General features: G+C 32.9%; 1 protein-coding gene across 5 annotated transcripts in view; it reads left to right on the forward strand.

The window, feature by feature from the left end:
• Positions 1–18,014, forward strand: part of TFEC (transcription factor EC) — a 189,620-nt gene that overhangs the window by 154,738 nt on the left and 16,868 nt on the right. For 3 of the 5 annotated variants that reach the window (XM_033098598.1, XM_033098600.1, XM_033098601.1), the window contains 2 exons: positions 1,454–1,540; positions 17,425–17,539. In XM_033098598.1, coding sequence (XP_032954489.1) covers positions 1,454–1,540; positions 17,425–17,539 — 202 coding nt within the window. Of the gene's footprint in view, positions 1–1,453; positions 1,541–6,101; positions 6,169–17,424; positions 17,540–18,014 lie in introns of those variants that run through there. The other 2 variants (XM_033098602.1, XM_033098599.1) reach the window with 2 other exon arrangements.

Below are 18,014 nucleotides of genomic sequence, written 5' to 3' on the forward strand. Positions count from 1 at the left end.
TGTCCTTTTCCTACTTTAATTTATTCAGACCACTGTTTTGCTTTTAAGCTGTTTGTTGTCTCTTTCCTCTGTAGAGTTTGACCTCCCTGAGGGCAGAGACCATGTTGTTTGCTTCTATTGCTCCAGCACTCAAAACAAGGTGTTGCAATAAACATTGCTCAATAAATCTTTGTTTAATTAATACCAGGGGTGCCAAAAACACGTGTACACATGACTTGTATTCATCTTTCGTTATCGGTATATATGGAGTATTGCAATTTTAATGGAGTTTTTTCCTTTCTTAAAATGTGTATACATGTTTTTGACACCCTCTGTATCTGAGTAGTGTTCCGATTTTTTGGCATATGACCTCTGGGAGTATCTTAGTAGAAGTTTCCGAACATTGGATTCCTTAAAGTTCTCAGACATTATGTTTAGAAGATCCCATTAACAGAATCATAAAATACTTTTATGTATCTCCCAGAGTTTACTCCTGGTTATTTCTGCACCTCATGGGAAATTCAGAGTAGTGTAGTTATACAAATTCAGCATTCTCACTCTCTTTGCACTTACTTCGTATTTTAAAATGTAACTAAATGGTGGGAGAGAACAGAGCTAAAGAGAGGACAATGGGCTGGTGGCAATTGTAGTATTTTAAAAGTGTAAGCTTTGTAAATCTCCAGCTAAAGGGAAGGGGAGGGAGACTATTTCAGAAAGATGTAGAGAGCTGATTTAAATTAGAGCTATAGAGCCAGACTTCCAGGATTTCGATTCTGCCTCTGTCGTTCTCCAGCTATATATTCTGGAACAAGTGACTGAACTTCCTTTTCTCTCAGTTTCCTCATCTGTACAATGGGGATAATGGTAATATGAATTTGATAGGATTAATGTGAAAATTAAATGAGCTGATGTGTGCAGAGCACATAGACCAGTGCCAGGCACAACTCCTGCACTATATAAGTGTGTGTTTTTGTTCCTATTTGAGGCATCTATGATTACATTTTTGTTGTTATTATTGCTAGTATACTGTTGGCCATTATGAAAAGTTAGATCTTTCCATGCAGTTTGTATCCACAATGACTAATCAGCTTAAGTTCGACCACTGATATTTGGATATCAACCTGTAAGATGCAATCAAAACATTGTAAAAGAAAAGTTTGTATGAGGTCATTTCTCTATGTATCAAGTATATGGGCTGTGGAGGTACTTCATCATAAACACTGATTTCCAAGGGACTAACCTGCCAGATGGTGGAAGCAAAAGCAAGAAAAAGCAACATAGATCAAGGAGTATCAGGATTACTTCATTTTAAGTTCTAAAATATTCTGGGTTTTGATATACATATATATAAAACTTTAATTTAAATATAAAAAAATACCTTTTAGTGATTACTAAACTTTTTCTCTCTGAATTCAGGATGAAGCACAACTTTTATCATTATATACTTTATTCTAAATGTACTATATTTTGCTAGATGGAGGACGTTATAGAGGATATAATCGGTATGGAATCAAGTTTTAAAGAGGAAGGAACAGACTCTCCTCTGCTAATGCAAAGAACAGTAAGTGTTTCCAGACCTGAGGAGGTCAATCAGATTGAAACAAATAACAGCTTCTGATTATGAAAAACATTCATTTAATTAGTAAATGGTATTTTCTTCTACACTGTTGAAACACACACTATAACAGATGAATATCAGAAAATATTTATTGGTATAGGAAAAAGATTATATAATATGATTGAGGAAGATAGATAATAGGACTTGTACTACCTTTATCTATCTAGTATCTATGTATCTATCTATGTATCTATCTATCTCATCTCTATAAACATCCATCTAATTACATATCTCATCTTCTGTAGCATTTTCTATGAGTGATTTAATCTGCAGATTTCTTGTTTGAAGCACAGCGTATAATCAGGCACCCTGATAAATTCATTACTAAATTGTGCTTATTTTACCATGACTAACAGCTATTAGATTTAGAGGCTCTACATCTTGTAGAAGTAAGAAAAAGATTATTAGCAACAGAAAAATATAACTTTACTTCTGAGCCAATAACCAGAAGTTAAAGATGAACTGAAGGAAGATAGACAGGCCTCACCCTATTTAAGGCATATAGACAGATGTCTATGTTGAAATCAGCATAAATTCCTGGAATAATAGGCAATGGAGGGATGGCTCCTTATCTCCTATTTTATTGCTGTTGCTTTCTTATGGTCTATTTATTAATCACTAAAAATGTTATCTGTAAAGAGTGTGTAAGCTGTTTCCATACATTTTGAAGGGTTATTTAATTTGTTTATGGTTTTAGGCCTTTTAGAAAACATGAGACTGTGATTGAATTGTTACTTTAAACATTTTGTTTACTGAAAGTGAATTATAACTATATTGCAACGTGTGGATGCTATTCACCTGTAAATCAATGGACTGGGCTATATTAATGGCACGTGTCTTAAATTCAAGGCCTTAAGAAAAAACTCCAGGAAGCACCCCTTTTTCTTTATTAATTCCCAAATAGACTCTCTGAAGAGAGAAGCATTCCTTTCCTCCTGTTCTCTGGTATACAGGACCTCTACTTTATAACAAGTCAGTCACTAATACTAGTATTATCTGACAAAGGTCAAGTGAGGTTTAAAACCTAGGTTTTTGTTGTTGTTGTTTTGTTTTTGTTTTTATTTGTTTTGGTTTCATATTATTTCACAAAATGAGGATGCTGTTTTCTTAACCACTGTTCATCTCTGGCTTTAAGGCAATGATATTAGTTTTCTGCAATCTTCTCTTTCTTATATGTGGTACTTAGTTCATTGAAACTGTATATTGAAACATTCTCTTTGTCAATTATCTTACTTGTTTTGTAGAAACAATAGAATAGCTTACTCAGTGCAAATTAGTGGCAGTGACTATTGGGGATTTGCTTTCGATATACAGAATGTATTTTTAAAAAGGTAGATACTACTGGCCTATCTAATTATAAAGAAACGTCTGCTGTTAACCAATCAGCAATCACTGATAATTTTTAGATCTAAGCAGTTCATTGACCAAATATTGATTCAATACTTATTTTGTGGAAAACATAATACTCTCACCACAGGAAACGAAAAGTTGAGTGAGACAATTGACATGTTGAGAGACCACGTGATAGTGAGGCCATGCAGTGAGGCAAGGGTCGTGGTGTTAAACCCGCATTCTACTCTAGACATTGGTCAAGTTGCTTAACCTCTCCTTACTTTGCTTCCCTCTGTATTATGAGAATAATTAAAAACATATCTCCAAGGCTATTTTTATAGTAAATCTTAGTAGACTATATATATATATATATATATATATATATATATACACACACACACACACAGAGGGTGCCAAAAATAATATATACACATTTTAAGAAAGGAAAAAAACTGTTAAAATTATGTTGATGGTAATCACTTTGAGCACCTCTTGTAATTGCAGAAGTCAAACATGACTTGTGTTCATCTTTTGTTATCAGCATATATTGAGTATTACAATTTTAATACAGTTCTTTTCTTTCTTAAAATGTGTATACATTTTTTGGCATGATTCCCTGTGTATCTTCCATTTTTCAGCTGATTTCTCTTTCATAATCTATTTCAGAGAAAATATACGCATTTGATTAGAACTTACTTGTTAGCTTTGCATCATCAATTCTACTAAACATCCTGTATGTTTTCAATTTCTCTGCCACCCCTTCTATAATAATAAAATAATTGTCCCAGTACATAATCTAAAGCCCGCTCTACTATTTGTGTCCTAGATCCCACTCAGTCTTACTATTCAAGCACTTTCTCTATCTAAATAACAGCTCCTTCCCCTATATCATCAGTATATTCTGATCTACTGGATTATAAATGTTAACATTACACTGGTCTTGAATAATAAGACACCCTAAAATTAAAACCAAACAAAACAACTCCCTCTGAACACATTTTCTCTCTGGCTGCCATACCATTTCATGACTCCCCTTCCCCAAATACCTTACCTCTTTCACTGTCACCATGACTCTTCCACCTTTCATTCTCTACTCTCCATTAGACCTGTTGTTATCACAATTCTAAAAGAGTCCTTAAAACCAACCAGTGCTGAAGCCAGTAGTAAATTATTCATTCTCATCTGACTTGGCTTCGCAGTGGTATTTTCCATGGCTGACCATGCTCTCTTTCTAGAAGTACTATCTGGAATTCTGTGGCACCATTTGTTTTTTTCCATCATCTTGCTGGTTCTTTCTCCTCTAAGAGATGTCTAATTGCTAAAGTGCCCTAAGGCTGAGACTTCAGCCCATTTTCTCAACCCATCTCCAACCCTGATCTCTCCACTACATGCTAGCACCTTTTATCCTACTGCTTATTTGATATCTTTTGTGCTTCTAACAGCATCTCACACTTAATATGACTGAAAAGAAACGTTGCCCCTGCCACTTGCTTTTGGCTCATCCCATCACTCCAAGTCACTTTTTCTCTTCTCTCTCTTATTCCCACACCTCCACATCTATCAATATGCCCCTCCAATCAGCGTCTGAGATTTCCTGCATCTCACAGCTTTTTATCAGCTCCTCTATTAAAACACTTCTCCAGGCTACCATCCTCACTAACTTGAACTTCAGAAACAGACTCCAACATCACTTCCCTGCTACTCCTTTCTCCCATATAGCTGTTCTTCACCCAGCAACCAGGATGATGTTCAGAAAGCAAAAGTCAGATCCTGTTTCTCTTTGCTTAGCATTCTGTTCACTTCCTGAAATCCTCAGTATAATCTAGACACTTTACCATAGTCAGCACTTCCCTTGAACCTGACATGTATTATCATCTTAGGACCACTGAACGTCCTTTTTTGGGCTTGGAATGTTTTTGTCCTAGGTCTTTGCATGGCCGCCTCCTTATGCCTCAGACAGGCGCTATCACCTTGTCAGAGGGCCCTTCCACAATCACCTGAGCTAAAGGGTACCATCCCAGTACTCCCTAAATCAGTACCTCATTTTAATTGCCTCTGCTGTTTATCATTTGAGTAAAAAAGTTATCTCCCTGATTATTTTGTTTACCAATGTATTGTGCGCTCCCATCCCTAGAATGTAAACTGCTTGAAGATAGTGATTTTGTGTGTTTTGTTCACCGCTGTGTTTCTGGAGCCTAGAGCAGTGACCGGCTCATTATTTTATGTTCAGTACCCATCAGAGCGCCTAGCACATCATAGGTGCTAAGCAAATACATACTAAATATGCACTATGAAATTCACACGTAGTATTGAAAAAATTGTTCCCAGTATATACTATTATTTAGGAATTTTTTAATGGAAAAAAAATAGCAGCAACGAGGATAACAACAATAATAACAGCTACTATGCCTTGGGAAATTGCTATGTGACAAGGATTGTGCAAAAGGTTTTTTGTGAAAAATTGCATTTAATCAGCACAAGAAACCTATGAGATAGAGATGGAGATGGAAATGGAGAGAGAGAGAGAGTTACCTATCATCATTTTACAAATGAGGACAGGGGCTTAGAGAAGCTCAGTAACTCATTCAAGTTCATAGGGTCAGTGAATGGCAGGGGAGGGGTTTGAATCCAGACCTGTGTGACATGGAATGACAATCCCACCCACTTTGCTGTGCCTAAAGCATCAAAGGAAGCCATTTCAGAAAACTGTAGAACCTCGGGATCTGAAGCGACCTCAGCTGATGTCGTCCTTTCCCACGCTGCCACTGAATGATTGCTTGCCATCTGAGTTTAGATAGGTCTCCCTATAATTTCCACCCATGGTCTCAGTTTCATTTCTTCCTTTCAGAGAGCTGGTGTGCATAATGACTCATTTCTTTTATCATATACAGGTATTTTTCAGTCAGACGTCTGTAAATGCTGATAACGTTTGGCAATCTCAGTAAACTCTTATAGTTCAAGATCATTCCAGAAAGGAGGACTGAGTAAACATTAACAACCTCCTGTGTTTGGTTGGGACTTGAAAGGACTGCATAACATCCACAAGCGAGCTTTGTCAGTCACAATCTAGACCAGATTAGTCCTAAAGTCCAAGGAAGAACCAAAGTTCATCTTCGTGCAGACGTTTTTGCACAGCTCTCCTGTTTACTATTTCCAAGTTTAAGGAAAAGAAAATGATGAAGGAGAAAGAGAAAACCATTGCTATTGTGAAGGTTATAGACACTTCAAAGTTAAAACTGGTGAGCAAGTGCCTTGTGGCATTCTTTCAATGTTTGGAGGCGAATCCATCTTAAGTACTGAATTTAAACTTTATAAGCTATAGTCAGTGAAATTAGGTATGTAGAAATTGATCTTTGAAATATGTAATATATAATCTGCTCTATTGACAATCTTATTTACTGACAAGATAGTTTTCAGTGCTCTGGATACAGTAAAAGGTTTATAATCTATTTAGTAAAAAAAAGTTAAAAATAATGTTTTATTGTAACTTTTTAATCAAAAAGTGAGAGTTCCACCGTTTATTTGTTGCAATGTTTACATTAATAACTGCTTTTCTTAGTTTAGTATTAAATAGATCATATACATATTAAGTATATAATGCAAAAGTATAAGTTACTATTCTGTTTTGTAATTTATCTTTTCTCTTTGAGTTATATGCCAACCAAGGACAAGGGATCACCCACTCCTGCCCAACACATTATTTGTCTTCACTCATCATACAACAAAAGTAATAATAGTAATAACTCAGTGGGACTTCTCTGTTCAGTGTTTGTCATTCAAACCTTATAGCCCTATTTTACCAAATAAAATCAAGTTAGAGGGACATCAATTGCATGTGTCCTAAAACCGGAAAAATCTAGTTTACTACATTTAAATGAATAAATACCCAGAAGAAAATAATCTTCTCACTGACAGTTTTTCATATATGTGTACATTGTGTGGTATGCCTCCCTTACCATGCTCCCTGTTCATGCCTGAAGTATGTTGTCTTTTTATGTATACAGTTATTTTATCTAATAGTCTCATGCTCACTTTGACCATTTTAGGTTCACTGTGAATGTCTTCACAGAAAAGCAAAATAGGAGATCCAAATAACCGAAAAAATTTTCTCTCAGTTTCCCATGAAACTCACACTAAGTATGTGACATAGATGTAGATATATAGAAATCATACATACACATACATATGTAAAGGTTCAGGGTTTTTGTTTTTCTTTTACTATTTATGTTGAAAATTATCTGCATATATATATATATATATATACACATATATATATATATACACATACACACATATACGTATAATTTTATTTCCTCATATGTATTTATAATGCAGTTATTTGGGAGATAGATATATCACACACATATAAACATATAGAATATACATAATACATACATACATATTATAAAAACATATATACATATATTATATATGTATATGTATACACACACACACACACACACACACACACACACAGACACACCTCTCCAGAAAATTCTCAGGGTTTTAGATAAATAATCAATTTTCGTGAACATGGTGAGTATGTACTATGGTGCCCTCTTTCTTGCTGAGTTGAACGTAAATGAAGAAGGGTAAAACAATAAATAAAATTTAAATTCTTAAAAATATGGCCAAGTTTCTTAGTTCTATAATGTTTTGGTGAAGAAAAATAAAGCAGGCTGCCATGAAGGAAAGTGTTGGAGAAGGTTTGGACCTTAAATCGAGGCTTAGAAGGTAGGTTGGATTTTGATACTTAATGAAGGGGTGAGGACATTTGAGGTTCAGAAAATAGCAATTGGAAAGAATAAAACTGAGACAACAGTATAATAAATGGATTCCAACTTTTGTGAATATTCAAAATATTTCTTACCATTAAAAGTGTTAAGACAAGAACCTTTCTGTAATAAGATAGGTAGTAAAGAAATCCCAAGCCCCCTATTTACACAACTGTATATTTTTGAGACAATTACTTAGCTTTTTCAGTTTCAATTATTTTATATTTAAAATGGGAATTGTGATCATTACCTCATAGAACTGTTATAAAGATTACTTGAGATGTTATTATTTATTATTATGAGAAATACGCTTAGCTTAACAGCTGGCATATAATAAATACTCAAGTATCTATGACATAGCATATATGTTATGAAAATGTGTGTGTTTTATTATCTTTTTAAAAAATTTTCCATATTCATGGATTCCCTGTGGCAACACGCTTTGCCCCAACTCTTGCCTCCCACTGGAGTCTGAATCTATTGTTGGAAGCCATGGCATAGGGTATATGTATGTGTGATGAAAATCTTTCATAAGTTGACAATAGTGGTAAATAATGTTGACTAGCTAATGCAGGACCATTAATGAGACTTGAAAAGCCAGACAAAGAGTTTGAGCTTAATATATGAGTTAAAGGGGAGATGTTTCAATGTTTTAGATCTTGAGCTCAGAGAAATCAGAGGAAGTTGTATTTTTAAACATGAGTTGATCTGAGAGGGGCAGTTGGGAATTAATTGAGAAGGATGGAGGGATACTAGATGAAGGGACACAATTAGGCTTAGGGCCCTGAGGATCTTGAGATAGGAGAATAAAGAAGAAAATTTAAACTGATAAATGATTTAAAGAAAAGAAAGTCATAACCGGTCATAGAATGAACATAGTATATGGAGAAGGAAGAGGCCAAAACAGTTTGAAAAACTTGTGTAATATAGGTAAATTATTTAAATTGTGCGTTAGCATATTTGACCTGATAAGAATAAATGGATATAAGACTGTTTTCATGGTTTAGATGTTTCTGTAATAATTTTAGACCCAGATTTTATTTTCTCATAGGGCAGCACTTATTTTAAAACAGGTAAATATATATATTTCTAAGATTATGGAAATTATTATCTTCTCAAAAACTAAGAGTTTTATCATAGATGGGATTGAATTTTATCATGTATTTTTTCTGAATCTATTAAGATCATCATAGATTTCTTTTTCTCTTTTAATGTTTATAAAATGTACTTATGGGAAACCTAACTTGATTATAGTGAATTATCTTGTTTAAATTCTCTCGGATTCATATTGCTAATGAAATTTTGCTTAAGATTTATAGTCATGAGTGAAATAGGCCTATATTTTTCTTTTTCATAATGTCTTTGTATGGTTTCAGTCTAATTAATTGGGACATATTCCCTTTTGTGCCTTTTGTCTGGAAAATGTTTGTGCAAAATTGAGATGATATTTTTCTTGAAAATGTTAACACTTTTGCCCATAAAAACCATCATGTCCAGATATTCTTTTTGTGTAGTATGTTTCAAAGTTTATTTTGATTTCTTCAATAATCAAAAGACTGTTCAAGCTATTGATTACTTCCTCAGTCAGTTCTACTAAATAATGCTAATCACAATCATTGGTATTCACAATTATTGTAGGTAATATCTCTTAGTCTTTTATTGTGGTACAAATGTCCATAAAATTTGCTCTCCTATATGTTTTAAAGTGCACAATTCGATGGCATAATTAGATTCACAATGTTTTGCAACCATCACTACTGTCTATTTCCAGAGCTTTTTCATCATCCCAAACAGAAACTGCATCTCTTAAACGATAGCTACCCATTTTCCCCTGTCCTCCATCCCCAAGTAACTTCTATTCTACTTTCTGTCTCTATGAATTGGACTAATTTGGTACCTCTTATGAGTGGAATCATACAATATTTGCTCTTTTCTCTCTGGGCTATTTCACTTAGCAAAATGTTTTTAAGATTCATCCATGTAGTAGCATGTATTTCTTTTAAGGACTTTATAATAATCCATTATATGCACAAGGTGTGGTCAAAACATATGGTGTACGTCTAAGTAAAAAAATATTACAGTAAAGAACACATTGCCATTAATTCCCCTCAAAATAATTCTCCTCACTTTGAACATACTTATCCCATTGTTCTTGCCACTTTCTGAAGCAGTTCTGGAAGTCCTCTTGTGTGTCTTTAGTTGCACTGTCATGGCTGCCTTGATGTCCTGAATCGACTCAAAACATTTAACTTTCATGATCCTTTTGCCTTTGGGGATGAGCCAGAAGTTTCATGGTGCCAGATCTGGTGAATAAGGTAGATGTAGACACACCATAATGTTTTTATTTGACAGAAATTGCCATACAAGAAGCAATGTGTGACACAGAGACTTTCCATTGTGATCACAAAATACAATGAATGCTGCTGCCGAGTGCCATCCAACGGAAAGGATCTTCAATACGGGAAGGAGCACGTCGAAACTTAGTAGCAGTGTGTGGCAAGTTTCAACCTCTTCTGTACCGTCATTTGGGTGTGAGCTACAGTTGAAAGAAGGTGTGTTTTAAAGTGTGCCATAAATCATCCTCCATCATGACAATGCTCTGCGTCATGTGTCACTTCTGGTATAACAATTTCTGTCAATAAAAATATTACATGTGTCATCATCCACCTTGGGATCTGGCACCATGTGACTTCTGGCTCTTCCCCAAAGTCAAAATGATTCAAGACATCAAGGCAGCCCATAACAGCACAACTAAAGACACTCACGAAGAGGACTTTCAGAACTGCTTCAGAAAGTGGCCAGAATGATGGGATGAGTGTGTTCAACTCGAGGGCGAATATTTTGAGGGGATAAACGGTAATGTGTCTTTTACTGATAATTTTTTTTAATTTAAAAATTCACCATATTGTTTGATCACACCTCCTATGTACCACATTTTACTTATTCATTCAGCTATTAATGGACATTTAGTTTGTTTTTCTACCTTTTGCCTGCTGTGAACAAAGCTGGTACAAAACTTGATGTGTAAGTATGTGTTTAAGGTCTCTGCTTTTAATTCTTTTTGGTGTATACCTAGAAGTGGCATTGCTGGTCATATGATAATTCTATAGCTTTTTGAGAAACTGACATGCTGTTTTTCATTGTGGCTACATCATTTCATTCTCCCCGATGGTAATACAGTAGGGTTCCAATTTCTCCACATCCTCACCAACACTTGTTCTTTTCTTTTCTTTTAATAATAGTCCATCTTTATGAGTGTGAAGTGGTATCTCATTGGGGTTTTGAAGTGGTATCTCACTGTGGATATTTCCCTAATGACTAGTGATGTTGAGCATCTTTTCATGTGCTTATTTGCAATTTGAATATTTTCTTTCAAGAAATGTCTATTCAAGTCCTTTGCCCGCATTTTAATTGGGTTGTTGTTGTTGATTTGTAGTTTTTTAGAATATAGTCTGCATATTAATCTCTTAGATATATGATTTGCAAGTAGTTTCTCCCATTCTATAGGTTGTCTTTTTCACTTTCCTGATAGTGTCCTTTGATGTACAAAGATTTAAATGTTGATGAAGTCCATTTTTTCCACTTTTTGGTTGCCTGTGATTTTGGTATCATATTCAAAAAATGATCACTGAACCCAGTTTCATGAAGATTTTCCTCTATGTTTTTTTCTAGGAGTTTCATAGTCTTATTCTAATGTTAGTTTTTAAATCCATTTTTAATTAATTTTGGTATATTGTGTAAGGTAAGGGTCCAAGTTCATTCTTTTGTATGTGTATGTCTAGTTTCCCCAACCCCATTTGTTAAAAAGATTGTCCTTTTCTACTGAATGGTCTTGGCACCATTGTCAAATCATTTGACTGTATATTTGAAGGTTTATTTCTGGGCTCTCTATTCCACTCCTTTTGTCTATGTTTGTCTTTTTGCCACACTGTTTTGATTACTGTTGCTTTATTGTAACTTTTGAAATCTGGAAGTGCAAGTCCTCCTACTTTTTTTTTTTTTTTGTAAGATTGTTTTTGCTCCTTGTGGTCCTTGAGATTCCATATGAATTTTAATATAGGTTTTTCATTTTCTGCAAAAAACAGGATTTTAATAGAGATTTAATTGAATCTGTATGTCACTTTGGGTACTATTGTCATTTTAATGATATTAAGGCTTCTCATCAATGAATACGGGATGTCTTTCCATTTATTTATGTCTTCTTTAATTTCTTTCAGCAATATTTTTTTAGTTTTCAGTGCATAAGTCTTTTGCCTCCTTGGGTAAATGTATTACTAAGTATTTTACTTTTGATGTTATTGTAAATGGAATTGGTTTCTTAATTTCTTTTTCAGACTGTTCATTGTTAGTGTATAAAGACGTAACTTTCTTTTGCACATTGGTTTTGTACCTGCAACTTTGCTGAATTCATTTTTTAGCTCTAATACCTGGGTGTGTGCATGCATGCGTGTGTGTGTGTGTGTGTGTGTGTGTGTTCACAGGTTTTTCTAAATACAAGATCTTGTCATCTAAGAACAAAGATCATTTTAATTATTCTTTTCCAATTTGGATGACTTTTCTTAGTTTTCCTTTCCTAATCTCTTTGGCTAGAACTTCCATTTCTATGTTGAATAAAAATGGGTGAAACCAGGCATCCTTGTTCCTGATCTTAGAAGAAAAAACTTACCAGTTAAGTCTCCATTTGTACTCTAGTTACATCTTCCTTTCACTTAAAGTATTTCTTCTTCCTTGTTTTAAAAAAATCAGTCTTTCCAGAAGCATGTCAATCTTGTTAATTAAAAAATAAACAACTTTTGCCTTGTAAATCTTCTCATATTGTTTATTTCTTATTCTTTCACTGGTTTTATGCTTTTACCACCCATTTCTACTTTCTTTCAGCTGTTTGGTTATTTTCCTAGCTTCTTGAGAATGATAATTTATCAAATATTAAAATTTCATCTATTTTTCTCATATTATTTAAGGGTATGAATTTCCCTTAAAGCATTGTTTTGCCATATCCCAGAAGGTCTTTATGTGTGTTTTCAGTACTATCTTTCATTATTTTTAAATTATAGCATTTATTTATTTTTAAATATAGCATTTTTTTTTTACCCTTGAATTATTTCAAAATTTCCAAATAATTTGGAAATTAGGGACTGCAAGAAGTGTGTTGAAGATTTCTTTTGGCTAAGTTCATAGTAAATATTTGTATATATTCCATGTGTACTGAGAAAATTTTATATTCTCTAATTTTTGGATATAAAACTATATACCTATCTATTAGGATGAGCTTTTAGTTTTATTGTTCAAATCTTGTGTAACATTAGTGATTTTCTTTTTTGTTTGTTTGACTTCAAAATGAAAAGAAAGGTTGACACTTCCCACTACATTGGTCGATTGTTAATTTCTCTTTGTAATTCAAACCATTTGTTTCACATATTTTGTAGTTATTAGGTGCATGCATGCTTATAATTGCCTATACCTTTTTGGAGAATTGAACTCTTGATTATGATATAGTGACTCTATCCCTAATACTTTTTCTAATTTTAAAACCTATTTTCTCTGATATTAATAGTCACGTCAGTTTTCCTATGGTTATCATTTGCTGGATATATCTTTTGCCACCCTTTAACTTTTAAGCTTTGTGTGTTCTTTTACTTTGGAGGTTGTCTCTTGTAAGCTACATATATCTAAATACTGTGTTCGTATCCAAATTGTCCACCCTTTAGCTGAGGAGTTTGACCTATTTACATTGATTATTATTATTGACATATTTTCACGTATTTCTCTTATCTTTATTATTAAAGTGTGTCCCATATTTTAATACGTTTTTTCTTAGTACTTTTTTTTTAACCACTTTCATATCCTTTAGGCTCTTTACTACACAATCATACTGATATTACCTAGACTTAGTACTGATTTATATGTTATATATTTTACTTTATCTTTGACCTTGATTCCTCTCATCATTTTTTATACCCAAACTGCTTTACCAAGATATTTGATCATTTTATTTCATATTTTTGAGGCATATCCTTTAAACATCTCCTTCTATTTAGGTACTTCATCCAAAATTGTTTTCTGTGTTAGTCTTTTTTGGGTAAACATTCTTAAGTATTTTATACCTCTAAGAATATTATTATCATGCTCTAATATGTGGATGACATTTGGACTGGATATAAAATCATATTTTAACTTCTTTTCTTTCAACATTTAAAAAATACTGATTCACTTTATTTTTCACCTAATTTTGCTCTTGAAAAATCTTACGTTAATGAGATTATTGATGCTTAGACATAATCTTCTCTTTCTCTATTTAGGCTTTATATTTTTCTCTTTATGATTGTGTGTTTTTAAATTTTAATATAATGTGTCTGGGTGAAGGTTTTTCCTATTTTTTTTTTTTTGGCATTCTATAAGACCTTTGATTTTTAAATAAGAAAATGATAAAACAAAATTAAAGAAATTAATAACAAAATAATGATAAATTAATTAATTCTAAATTAAGTTAATTCTAGGAAATGCCTTTGCATTATTTCTTAAAATATTTTCTTTCAATTTTATTTTTTTCTCTCTGAGACTGCTAATATATGTTTTTTAGTTCTAATAATTCTGTCTTCCATACTGATTAAATTTTCCTTTATATGTATAGTTCTTGGTCCATTTCTTCATGTTCCTGAGAGATTAATTTGGTTTTATGATTTACTAATTTCTTTATTCTTTTCTCAGTGTATCATTTATGCTATTTTTTCATTCTTCAGATTTTTTTCAAGTATTACATTTTCATACCTCTGATTTCTACTTGATCACTTTCAACAAACATCCCAACAGCATTTCACAACAAACCATTTTTACATTTATTTGTTCTTATAATTTATTATAAAGATCTTCATTTCTTTACAAATATACATGGCTATTTAAGAACTTTGTTTCATGTGATATTTATTTATTTTTATTTTGCTTTTGATGTTGTTTCTCACTGCATTTTGTTTTACTTCTGATATAGTTGTTTTACTCAAATGTTTTGATATTTTGACTTGTGAGCTCATTTTCTTCAGGGAATATTGGCTACTGTGAAAGGCAGTGTATAGGTGAGAAAATCAGATCCCAGTCCTTTTCAGTTTCTGAGATCTTAGTAGTGGAAAGGTGATTAAAATCTAGGGTGGAGAACCAGACAGCAGGAACCACTGTTAATCACTTCTCACCTCAAGGCAACTTTTTAAATCAGGAGTTCCCTTTTTTTTTTTTTTTTTTTTTACCAGTAGGAAGTATTGTCTCAAGCAGTATTTTCTATTTTGTTGAAAAGATTTTCTGATAAATTCTTTATTATGTATTCAAATTTTATGAGTTTGTGTTAATAGTAATATGTTCTCTTACTGTCATGTTAAAGGTTTTGCTTTACTGAAAAAACAATCTGTTTTTTTAAACTGAATAATAAATATTTATAAAATATCTATCCATTTGCCAACTAATATACAAAATAAAGTCAACACGTAGACCTCATTACCTCAGTGAATTATACCTTTGAGAAAAGTAGACATAATTTTGCTTTGTAAGCTCGTTCAGATGTGTACGTAATCTTTAAATTTTCACTAACATTGTACTCATATCTTTTAATGGAGAAAAGGCACTTTAGATCACATGAAGTGTATTATACTTTGAAATTGAAACCAATTGTCTAATGATATTCAAAAAGTGATTAGCCATTTACATGAAATAGAGTAGTATCTACAGCATAAAATTAAATAGGATATTAATCATTGTGCTTTAGGGCATAAATTAGACAATAACCAAGGTCAGGAGAAGATGTAATATACCTATGGTTAAGCAGGATTAGATTCATTATCAGAATCCAGCCCATTTCTAAGGAAAAACACTTTGAGTATGGCTTGACCAGGTAATGGACCCAGCGAAATGCTACAGTTAGAAAATTATCACTTTAGTCTTATAGTGTATATGTAATATGGCTCTTTTCTTAAACATTTCTGCAATTTGCCACTGCTGCATTGAAATCCACCTGATTCAAGCTCTTCAGAGAGAAGCGCCCTCTCCTTAGTTCTTTCCCCTTCCTTCCCCCTCACTCCCTGTCTTTTGTTCAGCAGGACCATTATGCTTCTCAAAGGCACTGTGGAAATGTACAATTCAGGATGGTGATACTTCAGCTTATCACCAACAGGGTTTTCAAAAAAGATCTTGGAAACATTTTTCTTTTACAAATATGACTAAATGACTCACATGTTAGGGAAATACCTGCTTTTAGAATTTCCTTATTGTGTTGTTCTGCTACTAATACTCTATCCATTTTGATCAACTTTGTCTCTATTTTTCAAATGAGAAAATTGAGAAGCAATAAATTCCCCACTTAAGTAGCTCCCTTCCAAGATCCATGAGTGAAATTACTTTTCAAAACAATGAGTTTATATAAAATATAGATGAGGAGTCCTAATAAGAGAACATAATGAAAAAAACCAATAATTGAAAATATACATCAGAATTATGTCTCTATTGATAATGCCCCTACTGATATGCACGTGCCCTTACATATTGGCCTGACTTCCACTGTATTTTCAAGGTTTTTTTCCCTCAGAAATATACAATAATTATTACATATAGTTTAATGGACTATTATGTGAGAAATTAATTTTGATTCTATGTTCTTTCCTCACATTTATTTCCAGTCTGAATCAGTATTTAAAAAATTCCCTCAGTTTGAATTGGAGTTTTACAGAAAGATGGGTTAAGGGATTAAGAGTCTTAGTAGCAATCTGGTTATAGCTTTGTTTGATTATTTGTAGTGTTTCTGGTCCTTAAGGAAAGAAAAATATTACTAGTTACTCAGTACCTGGTTTACTGCCCAGAAATGAAATAAAGATACATAGGATGCACATATTTCAAATGTTCAATTCATACATACATTTTAAATGTAGTTTGTTCTGGAATAATGAATGTTAACTTGAATTATGAATGTTATTTAAATTTAATTTTCTTGGGAGATGAAATCAATAAGCACATTTAAAAAAAATAAATTGATATAATTTTGAATTGTATATAAAGCATCTTAGCTTTCTATATAAATTGCTCCCAGCAGCACTTTAAGAATTGTGGTGTTACTATGGGAATAATTAGACGTACCCTATATCCACTAGAGGAAAAAGTAGTTTTAGACTGCTTTTGGTTACTAGCTGGAATATTTATAATAATTTAGAACATCAAGTGTACAATGAGAAAAAGTATGTCTTCCAGACAAGAAAGAAGTTTTTCACTTAATTAACAGTGTAAAGCACCTCTTGACTGTGACTTGCTGATGGCACTGGTGGAGTTAAGAAGGCTTCCAAAACGTTTAGCCATTATACCTAATTGATGATATGCCATGTACTTTCCAGCTTGGCTAGTATGTATATTGATTTTTGTCCCAATGATATTTTTAATCTTACTCATATATAACCAGGTAACGTGCTGGATAGAACTTCTATAACTTTGCAAGTATTAATCAGAATTTTCCTTCATGAGTGAACTAATTTCTTTTTGTTTTTTTTTTGCTTAAATACAAATAGCTTTTTGCAACATATCCATAAACTTCCCGTATTGATTTTTAAAAGTCAGTGCAAATTCACTGTTACTTACAATTAAAATGCTACACATTACAAACTATTATTAAAGTGGCAAATTTAAAATATACAACCAAATATATCAATGTCCACAGAAGGTTTAATTGATCTTTTCTTCTGTTTTCCTCTAAAGTTATCTGGAAGTATTTTGGATGTGTATAATAGTGAGCAGGAAATTTCACCAGTTAACATGGGCCTTGCAAGTGCTTCCTGTCCAAGTGCTCTACCAACAAAACAAGAAATTACAGGTAATGTGTTTTTATAGATTATCCTTTGTAATGTCAACTATATAAGATATGAATGACAAATATTACCAAGCTAAATATTAAAAATATTATCAAAATTGTCAAAGTGGGATACTTTTAGAGAGTAAATCCATCATATTTTCCCCTATGACAACCAAGCCATAAGTTAATATAACTTACAGTTCAACTGAATTAATTCATTATTCTCTCTCTCTCTCTCTCTCTCTCTCTCTCTCTCTCTGTGTGTGTGTGTATGATACCTAAAATGTATACACATTTTAAGAAAGGAAAACTGTATTAAAATTGTAATGCTCAATATATACCGATAACAAAAGATGAATACAAGTCATGTTTGACTTCTGCAATTACAAGAGGTGCTCAAAGTAGTTGACTGGCAGACATCAGCGTCCAGACACTTCTGATTACGGTGAACTACTGCTTGAGCAACATTGACCAAGGCGTCCCCTTGTATATATTT

Source organism: Rhinolophus ferrumequinum, chromosome 26 (assembly GCF_004115265.2).
Source record: "Rhinolophus ferrumequinum isolate MPI-CBG mRhiFer1 chromosome 26, mRhiFer1_v1.p, whole genome shotgun sequence".
Classification (NCBI taxonomy): domain Eukaryota; kingdom Metazoa; phylum Chordata; class Mammalia; order Chiroptera; family Rhinolophidae; genus Rhinolophus; species Rhinolophus ferrumequinum.